The sequence below is a fragment of the Biomphalaria glabrata genome, chromosome 10 (assembly GCF_947242115.1).
Source record: "Biomphalaria glabrata chromosome 10, xgBioGlab47.1, whole genome shotgun sequence".
Lineage (NCBI taxonomy): Eukaryota > Metazoa > Mollusca > Gastropoda > Planorbidae > Biomphalaria > Biomphalaria glabrata.
Genome location: NC_074720.1, coordinates 1383322 through 1408545, shown reverse-complemented (window position 1 = coordinate 1408545; position 25224 = coordinate 1383322). Strand labels below are relative to the sequence as shown.

At 34.4% G+C, this 25224-nt stretch overlaps 1 protein-coding gene across 2 annotated transcripts; it reads left to right on the top strand.

The window, feature by feature from the left end:
* The first annotated feature begins 940 nt into the window (after window positions 1–940).
* Window positions 941–23472, top strand: LOC106079703 (differentially expressed in FDCP 8 homolog). Of its 2 annotated transcripts, XR_008780233.1 has the most exons (14): window positions 941–1851; window positions 3556–3811; window positions 4644–4723; window positions 5364–5513; window positions 5806–5950; window positions 7098–7162; window positions 7998–8103; window positions 8240–8367; window positions 10397–10510; window positions 11389–11520; window positions 14551–14637; window positions 20845–20954; window positions 21686–23099; window positions 23384–23472. XR_008780233.1 is itself a non-coding variant. In XM_056044564.1 (13 exons), the coding sequence occupies exons 1-13, from the start codon at window positions 1102–1104 to the stop codon at window positions 21756–21758; spliced, it is 2196 nt and encodes a 731-aa protein (XP_055900539.1). In that variant the 5' UTR covers window positions 941–1101; the 3' UTR covers window positions 21759–23472. The 2 variants fall into 2 exon arrangements, 1 of the variants encoding a protein (XP_055900539.1); XM_056044564.1 differs by having other exon boundaries at window positions 21686–23472.
* Window positions 23473–25224: the final 1752 nt, after the last annotated feature.

The following is a 25224-nucleotide window of genomic DNA, read 5'->3' as shown; positions in this document are numbered from 1 at the left end:
TTATATATATTATATTATATATATTTATTTATATATATATATGTTCTAAACAATTTTTAATATACTTTCGAAGAGCAGTCGATCAAGTCTTAATAGACCCAGGATCTACCATTTTCACCAGCAACTGGATGTTTACCTTCGATTTGTCACAAGTTGTGGACTCACCCAATCATTGACAGCTATGGACAGCAGTGGCATTTCCACAAACAATGTATATCTGACAAACGAGTCCCTGATTCCTTCTATAAGCAGTATGTATAAATCTTATTCACTACTCAAGATGTCAACCAAACATGATTTCAAGCTTTAGCTTTCTGTTGTGCTTCTTTTAACTTTTTGAAAATGAAAATCTAGTGACTTAAGTCGTCTTCTGAACAAGGCTTTTAATAAATGTTATACTTTCTTTTGACTGACAATTTTTTAAGGTTTAACCTGGTTTAACTTATCTTATCTTATATAATACAGACGTTACTTAAAAAAAGAAGATGATTACGTCCTACGCGTCATGCATTCAGTCATGCATATTAACCAATGACTTAAATTCTGCCAAGTCACTAGTTTTCCAGGTTAGCTCAGGCAACCCATTCCATTCTCTAATAGCACTAGGGAAGAAGGAGTATTTGTACAAATAATTTGTCCTAGCATATGTGATGAGGAATGTGCGTTTATCTTTGTGTCTTTCTGAGTATTTTATTAAATTGTGTACAAAATACAAAAATAAAGTATTGGCTAATAGTATAATAAAGATTTAAAAAAAAAGGTTGGGTAAACTAGATCTATCAATATTTAAAAAAAAATAATCAATCAGCTTAAAAATAATATTAATCATCCATTTTCTCCACTAAGACATGTCATTCCCACAGACCTATATATTCCTTTTCGCAAAACTCTGTTGAATTGTTTGTTTCAGTTCTAATTTTATCCTACTGACCTATTTCGAAATTTTACTTTTCCCACAATGGCAGCTGACTTTCATTAGATCTAATTGTGTTGTTTACAAATTAAACTCGACCTGTTTCATGACTTTATCTGAGAATCTAAAATTTATTTATTTTTTTTAGACATCATCAACAACAGGTTTTTAAAATTTCCTACAAAAAAATGGAACGAGAAGGCGCTATTAAATTCGTTGAAACTAGTACTGCCACCGTAAAGATGTCTGGTGGTGTTCCTTTTGTTGATACATCGTTACACACAGATTCTGAGTCTGAGGATTCGGAGCCTGAATATGAACAGCAAGACATTCATTCTGAAACATTATCTAGACCTAGATCTACTAGATTTAGATCAATTAGCAATGTTTCTAGCGTGTCTACCAGTGCTCACATAGAAAATAACAATATACTGGGCATAAAAAACACAAATATTAACACCTTCAACAATGACAGTGGTAACAATGGATTTGTAAACAAAAACAAATCGATAAATCTAGATTTAGATTCTTGTCATTCCAACAGATCAAGATCTAGTACAGATGATGACGATCTCAACACAGAAACAGAAAGTAGATCTACATCTAGAACCCCAATAGATAGTAATAATTTACAGGTCAAAGGAAATACTTTAGCTCATACTAGATCTAATAGACATGAGGCATATGTCATGAATGTCCCCAACGCTGGCAATACGTTGAATACTTCTGAAAATGAACATTTGAATTCTCATCAACACAAACATGTGTACATTCCTAAAGGGCATTACTGGTCCCAACCTAATAACTCTTCAAACTTTCAGCCCGACAGTTCATCATCCAAAGACGGCGAATATGACTCTATAAATTCAGGGTTCTCAAATATATCTATTCAGGCTAATAAATTTACACCTAGACAGAATTTACATCACAATCATCATGTAAGTCTTGCATTAAGTCATAAAATAAACATGTACCATATATATAGAATAGATTAATCTTTATACTTTAGAAATATCCCTGTTCAGTGTACAAAAAAAAATATTTCTCTTAAATCACTATTGTGGAGGCCATGATGAGGAAAGTGTAAACAGGGGCATCCTCATGTTACTTGGTGCCACACTTTCATGGAGGACCTCAGAGCAGTGTACACCAGGTGGGAAGAGGCTTGAGACATTGCCAGTAACAAATCCTTATTGAGACAGCTTACAAGTAATGAAATTCATGACATCTAACTTGTTTTTATCAATCAGGATGGAGGATGGTGTTGTAGCAGGTGGCCCCATCATGTTTTGCTTTATTTGTGATAATAATTAGTTCATGTCATACTCTTTGCAAGCTTGAGAGAAATGGGACATCATTTGTAACTGGAGTTTCTCCTGCGTGTGTGCCACAACCACTGTGTCATCTGCGAAGAGCATATCTCTTCCAAAGGTGGTTATAATCTTTGTTTTTGCCCTCATTCTGGCAATATTCAAAAGTTTGCCATCACATCTGGAATGTAAAAAATGTTTTACATGTTTCGGATGTTCCTTCAGAGTTGAAGATAGTTTACTTCCTAGTCCAAACCTCCCGCAGGATGACGGGGGATGGGAGCGGACAGGATTTGAACCCTCAACCATCGATAAATCCGAACAACAGTCCAGCGAGCAAACCCCACGACCAGGCAGCCATCCTATGGAATGGAGATAGAGGCCTTTGGTAGATTGGTCAAGTTCAAGGTGGATGAGCAGTGAGAAGAGTGTTCCGATGAGGGTTGGGGTTCGGTAAAAAAAACATAACTATTTTCTTTGTGTCAGTCGTGCATAGACACTTGGTGTATTTTTTATCACAAAATTAGATAGAGGTCAGTGCAGGGAATTCAAATGATATTGCAAACAGTACATAATGAATTTTTTTCTATTAATCAGATCATTATCTTTAAATTAAATTAATAAATCTTATCTTAAATACTTTACATTAACTCCATGCTTTTAGTCCAATCAGATATTACTGTCAATGCTTAAAAAGTCAAATATTTTGTTTTCCTTCCTTCCAAAACGTTTTCAATTGCTTAAAATTTCATCTTGAATAGTTTTCCTTTGTAAAACATTCACATTTGTGTTCATTTTCAATGTTTTTACAAGAAATAACGTTTTTAAAGAATGGGGTCTAAAAAGGCTCTTTTTATTATTTCCTGGATGGTAGTGACACGGGATAATCATAATGAGATCAAGACAATAATGTTATATGTTTTAGATGTGTATAATTTTTGTGAAAATAGGAGTATCTATTAGATTATAAAAAAATACTTTCATTTCAATTTGAATCATAAAATTTAACGTAGATATTGTCTGAAATCTAGATCTAATAGGTGTTTTCTACTGTATGTAAAATTTCACTATCCAAAATTAAATTAAGTTTTGGCTTTATAATCATTATAAAAAGGGTATGTATTCCCTTTTAATTAAATACCAAATATAACATTTTCTGATAACAAACAGAAAAGTTATTGAAGTAACAGAGTAGCGAAATACAAATGAGCAAAATGAATAATTCCGTTAGATATCATTTGGAATCGTATTTTATGAAAACTTCTTATGAAAACATTTTTATTTAAATGTCTGTATGGTGTATAATTTTCCTTTGCTTTATTTAAATTACAGAATATTACATCGAAACTAAACAGAGCAAGCTATTCTTCTAGTCCTGATGGAGATAATTCATCTGGCACAGATAAGGGAAATAATTCACCCAGCACTGATAAGGGAGCCATTTCACCTAGCACAGACAAACGAGGGACAAATCGAATAAATCCGTTTAATAAATATAGTGACCTCAATGTAGATGAGGATTATTTCTCAGATTCACAAGAAAATTTTTTCAAAACAGATCATCATTCCAGTAGCAGTGTACTATCATGTAAGTAACCTGGAAGTATTTCATAAGTAGATTGCTTATTATGTAAGGAAATAGAACATTCAGGCTAGTTCAAACCCGTCTCGGTTATTATAGTCCAATCTTATTTTTTTATGCTAACAAACTTAAGATTTTGTTTGTTTAGTACCAAACACACATTTAAAATAAGGTAGACTTTTCCCTTCCCCATTGTTTTCAATCATGTCACTGCATAGTCAGTTAATAATATTGATTGGAAATATTGTGGCTAAGTAAGCTTGAACTTGGCTTGGCTTGACTACCTATGAAGGGGGCTCGATCATGCTATAAGCATGAAAGTAGAGCTATATAAATGCTATAATAATAAAATAATAATATTGAGAATCTTGATAGTCAGGTGACATGTTAACCTGTAGATCTTTTTTTTTTTTAATTTATCATGGTTATAATGTAGCAGGGTCTTCCTCTTTTAGAGACCTCTCATGTTGACCCTGTTTGTGGGTAAAGAATTTGTAGAGGACATTTGGCCACATGATCTTTAAGTGACATATCCAGATCAGTTAACAGTAATGTTAGGAAATATTTCTTAAACTTGAAATTATAGATGGTAGTGTGAGAATTTAAACTAGCTGGATGGTTCCAGGTTGTGTAGTATGTGCTTTGGGTTGTCATATTGGTGGTCTGGGTCCGAACTCTGCCAGAAGCTCTCCTTTGCTGTCTTTTGGGAGGTTTTGGATAGGATTCACCTTCAAATCTGAGGTAACACCCGAAACATGTAAAACCGACAACAAACACACCTGGTCCTTTTTTACATCTTGTTCTTACTAATTATGTGTTTCTGTTCATTTTTGTTTAGCTTGTAAAGGTTACACTCAAGAGGAAAATGTTTCATATGCTGAGCTTGGTTTGTCTGAAGATCATTTCTCTCACCCACAGGTAAGTCTATTTCTAGACCTACTCCTACAGTTGCTATGATTTTTAAGTGCAATGATATAGATTCACATCACTGTCTTAACAGTCTCTGATCTAAACAACTATTTTGGTTCTAGATTATTGTGTCAATACACAATTAACAATGTTGAATATTCTCACTTTAGCACCTTTTAAATTAGAATATGACTAGTTGAGTTGTTATTATGACATTGAATTATCAGCTCTGGTTATATGATGACTTAAATTTTTAAAGATTATTTAAAGATTATTTAAATGTAAAATTTTTGGGGGATGCATCTAAAATTATGTGTCAAATAGAATAAATCAGCTCATTGAGGACAGCACTCATGTAAATGTGACTTGTAGGCAAGCTTTGCCGCAAAGGTTTAAAAGAGGAATAAAGAAAGAAAGGTGTTTGAATGTCTAGGAATAGGAGATTACCATTTCCTTACCTTTTTCTTTCTATCATTGTCCTTCTTATTGTGAGATTCTAATGCCTTTTTAATCTTAATAAATTACAATCAGATTAGAATCTCCATTTCTTAAAGTAATATTATCCATTTTTATAGTCCTAATTTTTTTTAAATAACAAAATGTGTGAGTACAAGTAGTTTTCATAAGAGCTTTTACTGTTGTTTTATAGGGTCTATTTGGTTTGAGTTGCTCTGAAGAGTTGGAACTGGCTATCGACAATTGTAAGGAAATGATACGAGATGTTACTCCAGGCTCGGATAAACAAAAGAACTTAATCATGAAACTAGTCCAACTTAGAATTAAACTTCATGAGGTCAAGGTAAACTGAAACTTAAGGACTAGATCATTTACTTAGTTCTTTTTTGTTACTAATGTGTTAAACCAGTACATTTTGTTGGGCTCAACCCTTGTCTTTGTTACTAATCTGTTAAACTACTACATTTAGCTGGGCTTAACGCTTGTCCTTGTTACTAATGTGTTAAACCAGTACATTTTGTTGGGCTTAACCCTTGTCTTTGTTACTAATCTGGTAAATTACAAAATTTAGTTGGGCTTAATCCTTGTCCTTGTTACTCATGTGTTTAAACCATTACTTTTTTGTTTGCTTGCAGGAAGGACCCGAGCCAGTTCCAGAGAATGTCAAGGTTATTTTGTCTCACAAAATGATGATGAAGAAAGGTCGCAGCAGTAAATACTATTGTGAGAAATGTAATGGAGTTATATGGGGGATGATTCAAGCGTGGTACAGATGTACTCGTAGGTCTACTTACTCATTCATAAGTTATTATAAAAGTAGATCTGATCTTTTGGATAAATAGTTGAAATGTTATAAAAAAAATTAAATAGATGGAAAAGGTCCTGTAAAATATGAATATTTAAAGAATTACAATTTTCAAAAAATATGTGCAATGCTTTATGCAAAAATGACACTCCTTGGTAGAAGTAGAACTTCCATTGAAAAATGAATAATAATTAGGCATTTTCCTTCTAAGATAAGAAAGGTAATAGGCACTAGTGCAATATTTTGTATACTGTATTGAATAATAAAACATTTATACAAGTTAAGATGAGAATGTTTTTTTAAACATGTTTTTTTTAAATTTATTTATTAGTTTAGTATAAGCTTTTTTTTTTTTTTTTCAAAATCTGAAATTCATATATCCTAAAAAAAAATAATTTTCAAGGCTTTGGTAACCCTGAAGAAATACTTTATTAGTTTTAAAATATCTGACTGCTTTTTCAAATATGTACAATGCATGACTTTTTGCATTTAAACATTTGAAAGAAAATTTCCTAGCACAGCTTGCAGGCTTGCAAGAACACTAATATTGTTTATGCTAACTCTTCAGGAAGTTGTCTCTTGAAGTTAAAATTAAGAAAAGTTTGACTATCACTTTCAAGTGTTTAATAGCCACTCATTCATATTTTTTCTTAAAGTGTTAGTAAAGTACCCCTTTCAGACCTTGCGATCTATAGGGCAGATGATGTAAAGGTCATCTGTTTCTGTGGAACATGGTTAATGAGGATGTCATGTGGCCAGCACAACAACCAACAGCTTTTACTTTCTCCAACTAATGTCAGAAACCAATTAAAGCTGAGTGGACTCCAAAGGTGCCCTAAAGATCCTGAAATAAAAAGTCAGTTTTCACCAGGATTCGAACCTGGACCCCCTCTCTGTTCCGAAGCCAAGCATCTCCACCTAAAATATCCTGATGTATTAAAGTGATGTACTTCTCCAATTTCATTATAATGTTTCATAATGCATAATCTGTTTACCTATTCTAGTCTTTATAATATTTTGATCTATTATTTATACCTATTTATTAGATCGATTCACAATAAGTTGAAATGTTGACCTAATTTTTGTCAAATCTTCAAATTGTCTCTAATATGTTGATTACAGAATGTGGTTACAGGTGTCATGAGAAATGTCTACAGCAGATTCTAAGGACATGTGCTTATGCTAAGGTGAATTTAATTTCACATAATAATCTTGTGCCAGATTGGCTTGTTACTATTGCTAAGGTTTTCTGCTCATCATGTCTTTCCATGGTTTATTTTTGGATTGTTTTTATTATCTGAAATCAAATCAAATAGTTCTGGTGCAGCCACTATCAGTATGAATGCTAGTTTGACTTACAAGCATGACCCTTATAATCTTAGAACACTATTGTGTAGCAGCAGGGCACATTATTTAGATAAACAATGTTGTTAACCGCACTCCCCCCCCCCCTTTTTTACTTATAGTTTTAAAAGATATTTTTCTTTTGCATAGTTGTTTTGTTGTCCTCAGTGAGTTTTGGTGCCTTGTTCTACCAATGCTGTACAGTGGTGATCTGTCATTTGTTCAAGTCTCTCAAGAAGCAGTCTATGTTAAAAGCTTCTTAGGATGCTTCGAGGGTTTCCTTAAATCGTTACCTTTGTCCAACTTGAGCTTTCTCTTGTTATCTTGATGTAAGGGAACTTTTTTGGGATACATTAGCCATCATTCATTCAGCAGACATGGTCTTACCCACCTCAGTAGAGACTGAATTAGGTTTTTGTGTATGCCTATCTGTTCATCAAATTTGGAAAAATCTATGCTAAGGATTAAGTAAGGTAAAGACTTGCAACCTTGACCTTGATTAAAGGAAAGTTACTACAATCTAAGCCTAAAACTGAATAGTATCTTTAACAAGAACTTGAAAATTCAGTGGAGGACTAGACCTTAAATTTAAAGGGATGAGGTTAGGGGTTACAACTATACCACATATTAGTGCTAGCTCTGAAGCTGAGACAATGGTATTTATTATTTCCATTATAGGTTCTAGATGACCCAACGCTGATAATGGATATTGCTCCAAAAGATCCACATGGTTTAATGGCACAAAACTACAGATGCTGGGAATGTCGTTCTCCTGTCTCCTTCAGTAAGTTCAGAAAAGTTCCTTTTTCCTATTAATACAATATTTTTATAAATATAACCGAAGAAAAATGTTTTATATCTAATAACAATACCCAAAAAATATGCAATTAATAAAAATGTTTTGTCTAAATTGACTTTAGAAACTGGAAGCACTGAACCTAGACTCTGTGACTACAATGGTCGTTACTATTGCGAACTATGTCACTGGAATGATACATTCATCATACCTGCCAGAGTTTTACACAACTGGGACTTTACACCTCAGAAGGTCTGAAGTTACATCCATGACTTTTTTTTTCTTGGTTTTACCACTGTCTTATTACAAACAAATCCAAAAATTGATTTATGACTTTTTCGCTAAAAAATCATCCTTAATTTAAATCTCATTCAAAATAAAACACTTACAAAATAATAAACTTTTTTTTACCAGATATGTTTAAAAATGACATAAAAAAAATATTTCAACATCTAACAAGTTAACATGGTGTGCTTGGTTTGTAAAATTCAGATGTCCCTTCTAATATGAAGAGAATTACATCCTAGCCCTAACTTTCTACAGGATGTTGGGAGATAGCAGTGGGCAGGGTCTGAACCCAAGACCATCAAGACCACTGAATGACAGTTCAGAGTGCATATCACATGACCAGGCAGCCAAAGCCATAGTCATTTTATAATAAACATTCAAAACACTTTTACCATCTATAATGAAAGGTCTATTACTTAGGAAGTTACATTTTCAAGTTTTGAATTAAGCTTTTTTTTTTTCTTGCAAAAAGTGAAGGTTGCATTCATTTTTTATAGTTAGAAATGCAAACCAGCAAAAAAAAAATACTGTCAACAATTTTAAGTAAAGCTACTTTTTACCAAATGTTTTGGTTCCAACCGTCAAGGTGGATAAAACAGCTTATCCTCAAGTACATTTATTAGTAACACAGAGTCTTGTTTAAATTTTGTTTGTTAATATTAAAGTAGTAAAAGTAAAGTTTCCCCATTCAGACCTTGCGATCTATGGGACAAATGATGTTATGGTCATCTGTTTCTTTGGCCAATGGTTAACGAGCAGGGTGTTATGTGGCCAGCACAATGACCAACCACCTTTACTTTCCCGAACTAAAGTCAGGTACCCATTAGAGTTGGGTGGACTCAGGAACGCCCTAAAAATCATGAAATTCAAAATCCCAGTCTTCACATGGGATTCGAACCCAGGACCTCAGGTTTGGACGGTGAGCGCTTAACTATTTGACCACTGCGCCCCCCCTTTGTTAATATTGTAATCATCATAATGACTACTAACTCTTTTGTTCTGGATATTTATACGACTCCTGGTCACCTATTCCTTGGTCAATCCCCAATTCAATCCTTTTTTTTTTAAATTACTTATTGTGTAGTAGTGCTGTTAAGGCTTTGACTTCAAGCACATGGTATATTCTAAACTAAACTAAGTATGCTATAGTGTGATTGTTGACATTTAGACCTGCTCTCAAAGTCTTCTCCCTCTCCTAACCATTCTAAAATTTAGTTGAGCTCTACGACAAATAAAAAGAGTACTCAAACTTTAGGCTGAAAAAATATAAAATGAAGGAATTAGGGTTTGAAAGTTTTTAACATGTTGATGGCTCACACGTGCTTGGAAATATAATTGATTTTTGTTTTAGTTTTAACACCAGCTCTAAACTTGTGGCTGTTTCCTGTTATATTACTTGTAAATGAATTGCAATGTGATGTTTATTTTATTGTTAAGACCTGTTTCAGATGTTCCTTCGGAATCGAAAATTATTACATCCCATCCCAAATCTCCACTAGATGACCTTGTTAATAAATAAATATGGCTAAAATGTCTTATTGTTTGTAAGAGATATTTAAAAAAAACTAGTTATCGTAAAGATATTTAAAAAAAACTAGTTATCGTTGTTCTGGCAAATCTGTGTGATCTGTTGACCATCTTACTTTTTCCAAGTATGTTATAAACTGCTACTCCATCAAAGAGATTGGTAATTGTATAACCATGGACTAAATAGTTTAGAATTAAATTTCAGTCAGACACACAAAAAGCCTAAGCAAACATCTAGAATAGTTTCATATGTACAAGTTTCATATATGTACAAGTACATTTAGTTCATCAGTGGATGCAACCTAGTGTGACATATAAATTCACTTCTAGCTCCCATTCACAAAAATGTATTTGTAAGGTACAGTCTAATACGTTTGGTCCCTACTAGAAATATAATACCACATTTAGGGATATATTAAACATGATCTTTATATGAAAGAAAACATTTGATTCTGTTTTCAAACAGGTTTGTAGAGCGTCCAAACAGTTTTTAAAATTGATGCAGAAGAAAGCTGTGATAAGAATACTTGATGTGAACCCAATGCTGTTTGTGTACATTGACCAGCTCAATGAAATCAAAGTAAGATTTGTCAGTTTTCTTTAACATTTCGAGGTGTAGAAGCAACTCTCTTCATTCTGTTATTGACTGTTTCATTTCAAAGGGAAAGCCAAATTCTCAGTAGTTTTACATTTTAATTTCTATGATGAAATATGTAGTCAAGGTTTTTTTTTAAATGGGATGACAACAGTTTTGATTTGCGTAAAAAACAAACATAGCTAACATTCTCTTAAACAGCTCTAATTAGCTTTATTCTCCATGTAGATAAAAACAAACACTTTTATCAAACATAATTCAATAACAGTGCTTTAGGTTATTTAGACATTTGGACCAAAACTATGTTAAAAATATTTTATGCAAATAATGTTCTTTTTGTAAACCTTTCTTTCACTCTAAAGCTTTATATTACAAAGCTTATATTGACTCCATCTGTCTTTTAAGACTCTTTTACAAGTTTTTTTTTTCTCTTTCTTGGATCAAGCTTTGTATAATTAATCATTGTCTATCAAAATATTCACCTATTAGTTGATTAGTTAATTCTGTTTTATGTAGATAGGGAAAAAAATCTGGCAGTATTGTGGGAAAATGTGCTATTAAATACTTTGTTTTTAAACAGTATTTTTTATATTTTTGCTTATCATTTTAAAGAAAAGGTTTTGCCAACCTTTTTTATTGTTACAAAAATTATAAGTGACATCTCGTAAGTTAGCATAAATTTTAAATTTTGAAAGTCTGAAGATCAGTGATATAAATTTCATGCAATATGAATATAACAAGTACAACAAATGTTTTGAATGTCCTGAGTTTTAAAATCTATTAGAATCATCTAGTACTGCAATATAAAACCTTTTATAATTTCCTCTATTAACATCAATGCTCAATGTTGATTTCATTCACAGAAACTTAGAGAGGAAATGATGGTGATGAAAAAATACATTTTGTCTTGTGCATCAGCAATGTCAGCCAAGCTACTTTTATTGCTAGAAAGTCGGCAACATTTTGTTGAATCTTCCGATAGATATTCAATGCAGGTTACTGACATTTTTCTTATTTCTTAACTCTTTCTCTCCTAATTGGCGATGCCATTAAACTTAATTGATTTTTGGATTTAAAAACTTTAATTTATGTTGTGTAATAAGAGCATGCATTTCCCTATAATTCAATACCAATCTAACATTTTATGATAGCAAACAAAAATGTTATTGAAGTTTAATCATAACAGGATAGTGAAATACAAATAAGAAAAATGAATAATTCTATCTGAACGAGGAAAATAAATATGGAGAGAAAGAGTTAAATTTAATATTTTCATTAAAAAATTTAAAAAATATACTATAGCATCTCAAAAATGTGGTTATTTAGAAAATTTTGGCAGCCCCCCAGTCAGTTAGTTGCTGAACTGCCACATGCTCCATGAGGCAAATTACACTCCTTTTTTGTAAGGGAAAAGCACAGGATGAGATGCTACTACATGATATGGGCTTTACTGTCAAGAACAGCCTACTTCCCATGATAGTCCCTTTGGTTGGTGGCCCAGAAGATACTAAGCATGATAGTCCCTTGGGTTGGTGGCCCAGAACAGATACTAAGCATGATAGTCCCTCTGGTTGGTGGCCCAGAACAGACACTAAGCATGATAGTCCCTCTGGTTGGTGGCCCAGAACAGATACTAAGCATTGGCAGGATAACATCAAGAAAAGTCACTCTAATAACTCTCATCAGTGCCTATGGCCTCACACTACGTTTGCTTCAGATGGACAAAAAAAAGTTCTACGAAGACCTCAAGGAAGTTATTGCAAACATTCCTCAAAACGAACACCTGATCCTTCTAGCAAACTTCAATGCGAGAGTTAGCTCAAATCACACTTCCTGCCCAGAAGGCCTTGGGATTTTTCAGAATCAGGAAGATGAATGAGAAAGATTAAAGACTGCTTGAATTCTGCTTTTTACCGTAAACTCTTCACTACTAACACATACTTCAGGACAAAACTAAAGCCTTGTGTCCCATATCTTCTAGGTCTGGACATGATACTGGCCAAAAGCACGGACTCTGATACTGATCACACAGCCAGATAAGACTGCTGCCTAGTAAGACCCACACATCAAAGGGAAAAAGAAAACCACATAGCCAATCCTGATCTTTGCATCAAATTCACTAACAAATTGGAAAAAGTTTTTATCAACTTTAGCCATGCTAAACTACAAGAAGGAGCTCACCCCAAGGAACAAGGAACTAACAAGTGCTTAGATCTACACAGAATAACACCCAATGAAGAGTGTTCTAACTAATACTGGCTGGATTTGTTTTAAAACATCCAGTTTTGTGCAGACTGTGGTAAGATTAGAGGATTATATGAGGACCTGACACCAGCAAGTGCATACTCATCATGATTGTTTGCTACTAATGGAATGATTGTTGGAGCATTATGCAGAACTCTACCAGGTTGAAAATGCCATCTTGCCAACTTCTTTCCCAACACTTCCAGTTTTGAATGAATTAGAGGAAATCCCCCAGGAAAAGGAACTGATTGCAGTTATCCAAATATTTGTACACTGGAAAGCACCCGGAGGAGACGATATTCTAGCAGAAGCCGTTTAGGCTGAAACGTAAGCCCTGATTAAGCCGATCCACTAACTGCTAAGCTTGTGTTAGGAACAAGAAATGGTACCCCCAGATTTAAACGATGCAAACCTTGTTACAATTTATTAAAACAAAGTTGATCACTCTGTAATAGTGATAGGGGCATCTCACTGCTAAGCATAGTTGGAAGGGTATGCAAGGGACTACTAGAACGGAAGCAGATCTTGTCAGAATGTTTATCCTGAGTCACATTGTGGCTTTAGGGCAGGTAAATCTACAACAGATGGTTTTCAAAACCACCTTACAGCAGTTTCAGGAAAAGAGACATAAAGAGTTCCACTTCATAGCTTTTATCGATATTACCAAGAAGTAGCTTGTTTGCCATACTAGAGAATATTGGCTGTCCAAATTAGCTATGGAAACTAGTGTTAGCTTTTCATGATGCAGGGCACTTTACAGTTTGATAATTCTGCATCTCTGCCATTCTCCATTAAGAGTGGAGTACAACAAGGATGTGTTTTGGCTCCAACACTAATCAGTATCTTCTAGTCACTCACCAGTGCCTTTAAATCCCTGGAAGATGGTGTATATATATCCACAGTAGATTTGATGGAAAGCTTTTTTATTTTAACATGGCTCAACTTAAAGCCAAAAGGAAAAGACAGCAAATCTTGATTAGTGAACTGCTGTTCATGATGATGCAACTCTCAACACCCATTGCCAAGAAGCAATACAAATGCTTTGGCTGCCTCATGTCAGGAGTTTAGCCTCACCAAAGACTAAAATTCTAGCACAAGACGTCACAGAAATACCTGAGATAAGTACTGGAGATCACAGGCGCAGGAATTTACCTACAACAATCGCCAGCTTTCTAAACTTTAGAAATTGATATGACCAAAAGAAGTGGAAAGGCTAATGAAGCAATGGCTAAACCCTCCAAATATGTCTAGCAACCAACATGCTAGTTTACAACTCTTTATAGTGAGCATGCTTCTTTATGGTTGTGAGAGCTGGTCAACATAATGCATTAAGAGCACAGCTTAAATAGTTTTCACTTACACTGTGATGCATAATGTGCATCTCCTGGAGGGACCTTGTCTTTTACAGCACAGTATTTATGCTCTTTTAGCACAGAGAAGACTTCATTGGCCAATACATGTCATTTGCATGCCAGATGGAAGAATTCCTAAGGAAATCCTCTATGCTGGATTTGCAAATAAATCATAAAAAGTTAGACTTGATCCATTAGTGAAAGAAAATAAAATTTGGACTACCAAAAAAAATTAAAAATAATTAACATGTCAACTCTTTATATTATTAGAAACTCAAAGTTTAGAATCTTCAAAACAGTCCATTAGAAAACAAAGTAGTTAATAGTGTATAGAAGTCTAAACCATAACTGAATAAATAGTCAGACTGTTAGTGAAAATAGTCTTCATTTTTATTGTCTGTACACTAAATATGTTTTGCAATGATTCAGGACTTGCTGGACTCTGAAGAAATCCTTCTTCCAGAACTAGTCCGAATTCACAGTACCTGGGCTCAGCACATTAAAGTGGATTGTCAGGTAAGTGGACAACAAATAATTTGTTGAGTTGTTTATAAGTTGAGCAGACAACTAGCTGAACATGTCATGTGACATCATCCACTATGGATAGCCCAATTTATTTGTTTCAAAAAAGTAATTGTCTTCATTGCATTGGGAATAGTACAGAATGCAAAAGTAGGATAAATTGTTAAAGAGTTCAACAAGGTTTAGGGTTAATATGTTGTTTTATTTACTTATATCAATAACACATTTTTAAGACATTCATTTACTTTAATAAGATTTTTTATGGAGATTGCCAATTCATAGATCTAGTTATAATTTTGTATTCAGCTTTGACTCCGAATCTAAAAACCTCTATGTGACCAAATTAGTAATTATGAAATTTTTAGAAAAGATAGGGCTGATAATCATGGAGGAGTTCTTTTAGCAATAAAAAACACTCTTATAGCAGAAGAAATTACCTTACCTAACTCAAAAAATGTAGAATCAACATTTTGTAAAATTAATACCACCTCAACATCCCTAATAATAGGCAGCATTTACAGACCACCAAATTCTAGTTTAGAATACATGCAGGAACTATGTAATCAGATTACTACACTTAAAGAGACAAATAAAAATGCAGTTTTTTGGATTATGGGTGATTTCAACCTACCTGATATAAATTGGAAAACACTAACCATAGATAAACACCAAAACCTTAAGGACATAAATGAGCTTTTCATAGAAACTTTACACAACCTAAGTTTAGATCAAATCATTAAAAAGCCAACTAGATTAAACAACACATTAGATCTCTTCTTAACCAACAGACCTGGATTAGTAGTTGATTATGAAATTATCCCTGGTCTATCAGACCATGAGATCATAAAAATATACAGTCAGATAAAAGCAGTAGCCAATACAAAACCCAAAAGAAAAATCTTACTCTGGAATAAATGTAACCTAACACAACTACACCAAGCTGCACTAAACTTTCAACAAACATTCTTATTAGAAAAAGACATGAACCAACCAGTCGATGACCTCTGGAATTTCATTAAAAACCATCTTAAAAGCATTATAGAAAATCATATACCAACTAAATACACATCAAACAAAATAAATAAATGCTGGTTTAATAATAGACTAAAGAAGCTTTGTAAACAGAAGGAAAACCTCTATAGAAAATTTAAAGGAACTAATGCAGAAAGAGTTTACAAAAAGTATATAAAAATTAAACACTTAACCCAAAAAGTAAGCAGACAGCTGCAGAGTGAATACATAAACAATGTAATATCTAAAGATAACAACAAAAACCTATGGTCATACATTAAGTCTAAGAAAATGGAAACAACAGGCGTAGCGCCATTAAAAGATGAACATAACATAATACATAATGATAATGAAACTAAAGCAAACATTCTAAACAAATACTTTGCATCAGCATTCTCAGCCCCAGGAGACAAAGACATATTACTGAATTTGAACCAAGTAGACAACATAGAAGATATAGTAGTACAAGAAAATGGAATTCAAAAACTATTAGCCAACACCAAACCAAATAAAGCTTCTGGACCTGATGGTATTCCAGCTAGATTACTCAAAGAACTAAGTAATGAGCTAGCCCCAGTGTTCAAAATACTCTTTCAGGCTTCACTTAACCAGGGCAGAGTACCAAAGGACTGGAAAGAAGCTAATGTCACCCCCCTATTTAAAAAAGGAGAAAAATCTGACCCAGGGAACTACAGACCAGTATCACTTACCAGCATCACATGTAAAATCCTAGAACACATAATATGTAGCAACATCATAAACCACTTAGACAAACATAATGTCCTCACACCATACCAACATGGCTTTAGGAAATATAGATCATGTGAAACACAACTAATAGGACTAATTGATGATTTTTCAAAAGGTTTAGATAATAGTGAACAAATAGATGCTATCTTACTAGATTTTTCTAAGGCTTTTGACAAAGTTCACCACCATAGTTTGCTTAAAAAATTAAAATATTTCGGCATTAACGGTCCACTGCATCAGTGGATTAAAGACTTTCTGATAGGGAGAGAACAAACTGTAATAATAAATGGCTCTAAATCAACACCGATAACAGTAAACTCAGGTGTACCTCAAGGTACAGTCTTGGGTCCACTACTATTTTTAATTTACATAAATGATTTACCAAATTGCATTAGTTCAGGAACAAAAGTCAGATTATTTGCAGACGATTGCATAATATATAGAACAATAAAAACAACACAAGACACAGATATTTTACAAAGAGAATTAGATGAATTACAGAAATGGGAATCAAATTGGAGCATGTCTTTCCACCCAGAAAAATGTCAGTTGTTAAGAGTAACAAAAAAACTAAAACAAATTAATTCCACTTATCTTATTCATGGCAAACCAGTATCACAGACTAAAAACGCAAAATACCTAGGTGTTATAATAAATGAAAAACTATCATGGAATCCACATATTGATGAAACTACAAAAAAATCAAACAAAGCATTAGGATTTATTAAAAGAAATTTCTATAAATCAAATAAGAACATAAAACTAAAATGTTACTTAACCTTGGTTAGGCCAATAATAGAATATGCATCCTCCGTTTGGGACCCCTCAACTCAAGAAAACATTAAGAAACTGGAACAGACACAAAATAGAGCAGTGAGATTCATAACAAACGAATATTCACATTTGACTAGAGTAACACCTTTAGTAAAATCACTAAATTTAGAAAGCCTTCAGGACAGAAGGCTCAAAAGTAAAGTAGCAATCATACATAAAACACTGAACCATAATCTTCAAATACAAAAACAAAATTTAATAAAATACTCTGAAAGACACAAAGATAAAGGCACATTCCTCGTCCCATATGCTAGGACAAATTTGTACAAATACTCCTTCTTCCCTAGTGCTATTAGAGCATGGAATGGGTTGCCTGAGCTAGCCAGGAAAACCAGTGACTTGGCAGAATTTAAGTCATTGGTTAATATGCATGACTAAATGCATGACGCGTAGGACGTAATCATCTTCTTTTTTGAAGTAACGTCTGTATTATATAAGATAAGATGTAAAAATTGTGTTTTAGAATGAAGCATGTCATTCATACAATATTCAATCACTACAATTGAGTCTTACATTCTTTGTCATTGCTCAGATTTAAACCAGCTCTTCTCAATGAAGAGGCTAAAAAGCAAAATGTGTAAGCCACAGAAGTTAAATGGTTAGAGTAAACATTATTTTTAAATAATTTATAAAGTGAAAAAAACAACAACAGCCTTCTATCATTATTATTCATATATTTTTAAAGCGTGGTCGAGAGGCCAAATACTTGGCTTGGCTACCTAGAAGGGGGCTCGAAGTTCGACACCCGACTCGGGCAGAGTTGTGTTTACTGAGCGCCTAAAGGCAGCACAGAAAACCAACTCCTAGATACCCCCTCCCCCCCACTGGTCCACAAATGAGATTGGACCAAAAGCGCTCTGAGCATGCTATAAGCATGAAAGTAGCTCTATATAAAAGCTATAAATATATATATATACTTAATGCCTTGTATGTTGTAATTATATTTTCAGGCAGAATTTGTTTTCAATAACAATAATTAATCATGAATTTTATGTCCCAAGTGCTAGCTTAAGAAAAAATATGCATCGAAAATTGTTTTTCGTAATATGAACAAATTTTTATTAGGGTTGGTGACAAAATGATTAGTGTATGGTAAACTCTTAGTAGAATGTTCCTGCTAGACAATGCTAGTGCTTAAATTAAAATGAAATGTAAAAAATTAAAATTGATTTAAACATGATACATTTGGCGGAACGGACAAAGTAATAACTTGTTACTAAACTAAGTGAATCACAGTGTATACCAGTTTAATAACTTGTTACTAAACTAAGTGAATCACAGTGTATACCAGTTTAATAACTTGTTACTAAACTAAGTGAATCACAGTGTATACCAGTTTAATAACTTGTTACTAAACTAAGTGAATCGCAGTGTATACCAGTTTAATAACTTGTTACTAAACTAAGTGAATCGCAGTGTATACCAGTTTAATAACTTGTTACTAAACTAAGTGAATCGCAGTGTATACCAGTTTAATAACTTGTTACTAAACTAAGTGAATCGCAGTGTATACCAGTTTAATAACTTGTTACTAAACTAAGTGAATCGCAGTGTATACCAGTTTAATAACTTGTTACTAAACTAAGTGAATCGCAGTGTATACCAGTTTAATAACTTGTTACTAAACTAAGTGAATCGCAGTGTATACCAGTTTAATAACTTGTTACTAAACTAAGTGAATCGCAGTGTATACCAGTTTAATAACTTGTTACTAAACTAAGTGAATCGCAGTGTATACCAGTTTAATAACTTGTTACTAAACTAAGTGAATCGCAGTGTATACCAGTTTAATAACTTGTTACTAAACTAAGTGAATCGCAGTGTATACCAGTTTAATAACTTGTTACTAAACTAAGTGAATCGCAGTGTATACCAGTTTAATAACTTGTTACTAAACTAAGTGAATCGCAGTGTATACCAGTTTAATAACTTGTTACTAAACTAAGTGAATCGCAGTGTATACCAGTTTAATAACTTGTTACTAAACTAAGTGAATCGCAGTGTATACCAGTTTAATAACTGTTACTAAACTAAGTGAATCGCAGTGTATACCAGTTTAATAACTTGTTACTAAACTAAGTGAATCGCAGTGTATACCAGTTTAATAACTTGTTACTAAACTAAGTGAATCACAGTGTATACCAGTTTTATCTTCTCTCATCTACTAGAATTCAGATACTTGTATTTCTACCATCTCTTTTTATTTGTTCACAAAGGGAGTTGTGAGGTTTAACCTTTGCCTTTGGGGCATTAGTTAGTTGGACCTGATTCAACTTGGTTTGCATTAGTATTGAGATTCTTTGCCTTTCTTTTAGCCCTGTTATTCCCTGTACTCTACCTCCCTTAGGACGACTGGGGATTGGAGCGGGCAGGGTTTGAACCCAGGACCATCGATAAGTCCGAACGACAGTCCCCAAACTGCGCAACCAGGCAGCCATCCAGCAGTCTCTAGCTGGAAACATCACCAATACTTCCAACTCCTCAATATGGAGATTAATCAGAAGGTCATTTATCCAAGTTTAATGTGAAGTAGACCTTTGGTGTAACTTTTTGACTATTCTGTTCAGCATGTGCACTCTTCATTGGAGGTAAATTTAGCCAGTCTAGACATCTAGGGGATAAAATCTTGTTCATGCTCCAGAAAAAAAAATATGGCGTCAATTTTTTTTTTAACTAAACCTTTTACATTTTTCATTTATTATTATTATTATTGAAATGAAAATTGAATTCATTTTCATTCAGGGGCACTGTCAGGGTGGAACTTTGTTAAAGGGAAACATTTCATTGTAGTACCCTTAACAAGCTTGTCTTTGAGTCTGATGATAAATGAGGAGTGCAGTATTTCACATGGCTATGCAGTCCCTACTGGGACCTACATATTTTGCCACATTCAGCACAGACATAACCGTTGTCCAGTTGACTTGGGTTCTCTTTTTGCTGTCTGCTATCCTCAACAGTGGATTTCCTTTCGTCTTTTGTAATAAAACTTCAGCTGTTGCATTTGAAAGCCGCCTGCTGCCAGGTGCTCTCTATGTCAGTTAAAGCAAGTTGGTGCCTTAATAATAATAATAATAATAATCTTTATTGTTCGTATGGAAATTTGTCTTACAATTTGTACATTAGACCAAACAAAAAACATTATAACTATTAAGAAACCAAAGTGTACATTCACACCAGATGCACTCATAATTTACATGTGATAAAGTTTATATCGGATTGCCCCCATTCAATGACCTGATTGCCAGGGGAACAAAAGAGTGTTTGTGTCCGTCCGTCCCCGCCATCAATGTCCTGCACCACCCCCCCCCCCCCCTCTGCGACGGAAAAATCACAAAATCCCGACACAAAGGGCGACTCTCCACCTCAAAGATCCCGTTAGCTCCCCTATAGATGTCTGTCTCAAACAACCGCTGGTCTTTCAAGCATTTCTAGGGGCAGGCACCTTTGTTACGCAGACCACCTTAATTATTATTGTTGGTGGTTTCAAGAAAACTTGCAGAAATCTGTTTCATACTTTCCAAACTTTAGTATTTGAATGTTAGATCAGTTAGTTGCTGTGCACCCAATGTAATATTATAATATGTCAATCTCTACATTTCCCTTTAGCTGTGTCAAGGTCATGGATTTTGCTGTGAGCTGTGTAATAGTCCAGAAATATTGTTTCCCTTTGATAATATTGCCGTGGTCTGTCCAAATTGTAGCTGTGTAACTCACAGGTAAGGACTTGAAGTTGAGCATTAACTAGGCCATTGTCAGAGGTTCCTTATTACATATACTTCTGCTTGTCTCTTGTTTTTGTGTTTCTTAACTTGGCTCTCTAGGGGTTTCACTTATAAGAACAAATATTACTTGATTCTTCAATACTCAATTACAATTACTTAATACTTGCTTAGTTACTCAAATAAGAACAGTTACCACTAGATACACACCAACTCCAACTCTAGATCTCCAAGAATATAACAATGATATTTTAATATCCAAAATAGCTCAAATATTGCACAATAAATATTACTAAACAAACACCAGTCCAGGAAGCGACTATCCAACCTTCCAGGACCGGGAGAAAGACCTTACTGACTAACACACTCTCTCGCACATTCAACGAAGATTTAATCACTCAGTTCACAACATGTGCAACACTTTGCATTCATAACAAGGGGATATAACAATCATACCAAAATATCAAACTAACATTCATTCTCGCCATACCTCTCCCTGACAGCCATGTCTATGACCACCACTATTTAACTAGGTTGTAATATTCCTCATAGAAACTTTACCAACATTACTGAAGAGTTTGAAGTATTTTGCTGTTCGTTAATGGAAAATTATTTTTTTAAATATGTAACACACCGAAATCTGTTCAAACTATATTTTAATGATAAAAAGACATTTTACAATGTTGGATAGTCAAGCATTAACAAAAACTGTTTCTTATCATCCCCAGACATTGTGCTGCTAAAAAGCTGACATGCCTTCGATGTGAAAGGAGAGATAAGCGTCATGCGGAAATATTATGATTTTATTTTTGTAATCGATTGACTATTTGTTTTTTAGCATCACAGTTTTTTTTACACTATGAATGTCAGTAGTTTATTAATTGCTTGCCTGGACAAGCTGAAGCTTTAAATAGAGGCCAGGTTTCCCCACAATTGCTATGATGCTGTTTACATGATTGACAGGCCATTGCCACCTGATTTTTAGGCTAGGTTATATCATGATAGTTTTTGAAGTGGGCTAAAATATGCAATGTCTTCTTCATTTGATTTCAATTCTCATCTCTGCCTGTGGTCCTGTCTGGGTGAGTATCTAACTGTCCCCACTTTTGCCCATCTGCTTGGCATCTGCTTCCAAATCATGGCGCCACATATTCCTGGGCTGTCCCCTCTTCCTCTTTCCTTGTGGGTTCCATGTTAGGGTTAGGGTGTGGCCTATCCATCTCCATCATCTCTGAAGGATGTCTACTTCAATGCTATAGACACTAAACAGCTTTCGAACTCTGATTAAAATTTTTATATCATTTGGTTGCTTTCTCTTGTCTGGAAGTTTATTTCATCGAGATGTTAATAACCTTTTGCACTTGTCAAAAATAATTTAATTACATCTTCTATTTAGTTGACCTATGACTTTGTCTACAGATGTATCTTAATTTTATCTTTTTTTTTAATTTTCACCTTCGCCTATTCCTTAGTATGTTGGGGCACCACCCAGGATCTGTCAATCACATCTCTTTTTTACCTTTTACAATGACAAAGCAAGTTTTTTTTTAATGTTAGGCTTGTGTACACACAAAAATCAACTAAAAGTATGAAAGCTCTATTTAAGAGGTTGTTACCGCAGTCATTTTACGATTGGTCAACATGTTTATAGTGAAACGTATTATTATTATTATAGCTTTTATATAGCGCTACTTTCATGCTTATAGCATGCTCAGAGCGCTTTTGGTCCAATCTCATTTATGGACCAGTGGGGGGGAGGGGGTAACAAATCACTGCAGATTATCAAATATTCTATTAGAAAATTAAGAATCTTAAAGTTAGATTGATTTTAACAAGAAGTTCTGCCTGGGTCCTAATTTTAATAGCATTCTTTTAACACTTTTTTCACTGTAGTAGAAATATAAAAATGGAATAAAAAAAAGAGAGAAATATTTTGTCTAATTGTGTAAAGACAAAAGGAGAAAAGACTGTCCCTCTTACTGCCTGGTCGTGCGGTTTGTGCGCTGGACTGTCGTTCGGATTTATCGACCGTTGAGGGTTCAAACCCTGCCATCTCCCGTCGTCCTGTGGGAGGTTTGGACTAGGAAGTAAACTATCTTCAACTCTGAAGGAACATCCGAAACATGTAAAACATTTTACAATGTGCATAAGCTCATCAAAGACACAAATACATCTCTTTCAAAGTTCTAATCTTTTCAAAATAATACATTGTGATGAGATGCTTTCTACTTTCTCTAGATGTTTAATTTTTACTTTATCATGATCAATTTTTACAACATCCGGTGAATTTTATTTTTGGCATCTAGATCAGCAGAACTCATCTATTTTCATATACTGTACATTATAATATGGATCTAGTTATCAGTCCTAATGCCACTCAGTAACACTATTCAAACTATTCTCGAATTTAATGTACTATTCTACAGTATTATGGATTACAAAAATAAGAAACCATTGAAATATTTTCTGTTTTGTTGGACTATGTGCCTTATTGTGCAATAAATATTTAAGCTTGTCTTATTGTTTCTTAATCATTTTTTTAAAAGTTTGTGTCAGTTACAATATTAGCTATAGTGAAGTGATATATTTATCATACACACAAAAAAAAAAAAACTTATCAAAACTTAAATCTAAACAAAAAATGTAATGGTTGAGTTTACTCCTGAATATGAATATTAAAGTTATAGTGGTGTTTTTACATATAACTATCATACAAGACATGGTCCCCTGGCATGAACTCTACATAAATGTGATCAAATCCATTATTTCCTAAACAATAGAAACTATGACAATTTATTTACACATTCAATACCAAACAGTTAATATATCAATACTGCCCCATCTCCATTTTTATCTGCATTCTTTTAACTAAGATGAAAAATATTTGACTCCAGAATCTCTGCAGCTTAAAGTTGTACCTGTCCCCTAGTCTGTTTGACCGTTGGTGCACCACGCATGACCTATTGACCGCCTAAGTTGTCTCTTTTGCCAGGATTTTTTTTTTTTTTTTACCTTTACCTATCCCTTAGTCTGTTGGGGCACCAGGCAAGACTTGTCGACCGTCTTTCTCCGTTCCTCCCTTTTTTTGGCCTTGTTTAGAACCTCTTTCAATGGCAGGTCCGTCCATTCTTTAATGTTGTCCTCCCATCGCTTTTTCTGTCTGTGTTCTCTCCCCTGGCACTGTTCCCTGAAGAAAGGTCTTTGCGAGCACCCGTAGATCCTGTAATGTGGTCATAGGTTTTAAGCTTTCGTCTTGCCAGGATTAGAGTCTCTCTTAATTTTAGGCTTGTCTTTGCTTTATGCTGTCTCCGCTGTTATTTTTGTCTGCCTTTCCTTTTATTCTTTGGTACTGCTCTTTTCAGTAAAGTCTTACACTTACTTAGAATTAGATCCTCCCGCGCCGTTCGTTGCATTGGACGGTTAGCTGTCTTCGCAAAGATCTGTCACTGGCCATGTCTGAAGCCTCTTCCCACCAGGTATCTACCGCTCTGGGGTCCTCCATGAAAGTGTGGCGCCAAGTTATACGAGGCTGTCCTTGTTCTTATCTTATCTTATATAATACAGACGTCACTTCAAAAAAGAAGATGATTACGTCCTACGCGTCATGCATTTAGTCATGCATATTAACCAATGACTTAAATTCTGCCAAGTCACTGGTTTTTCATGGCTAGCTCAGGCAACCCATTCCATTCTCTAATAGCCCTAGGGAAGAAGGAGTATTTGTACAAATTTGTCCTAGCATATGGGACGAGGAATGTGCGTTTTTCTTTGTGTCTTTCTGAGTATTTTTATTAAATTCTGTATTTGAAGATTATGGTTCTATGTTCGCGCTTTCCTCGAATGGGCCTCCGTGTCATCGCGACTCTTGGTAGGGGTAGTTCATTTTGTTGGAGGACATGTCTTTCACTTTGTCTAAAAATAAAAAAAGTTTCTAGACCAATCGGAACCTACTGATAGACACATGCCTCGTATGTCGAATCGTGCTTGTTCTTTCGTTTTCTGTCTTTAGTCTAAGGCAGCGGTTCTCAACCTTTTAAGCTCGGCGACCCCTTTTTACGATTCCTCACTTTGCCGCGACCCCTCCGGGGGACCCTCGCCCCTTACACACACACAGCAATAGAAGAGTAGACAATAACAATCCATATTTTCGATGGTCTTAGGCGACCCCTGGCAAATCGTCAATCGATGGGTCGCGACCCATAGGTTGAGAACCCCCTGGTCTAAGGGCTATCAACAGCACAATCTATTGCTGGGAACGCTACCAGAT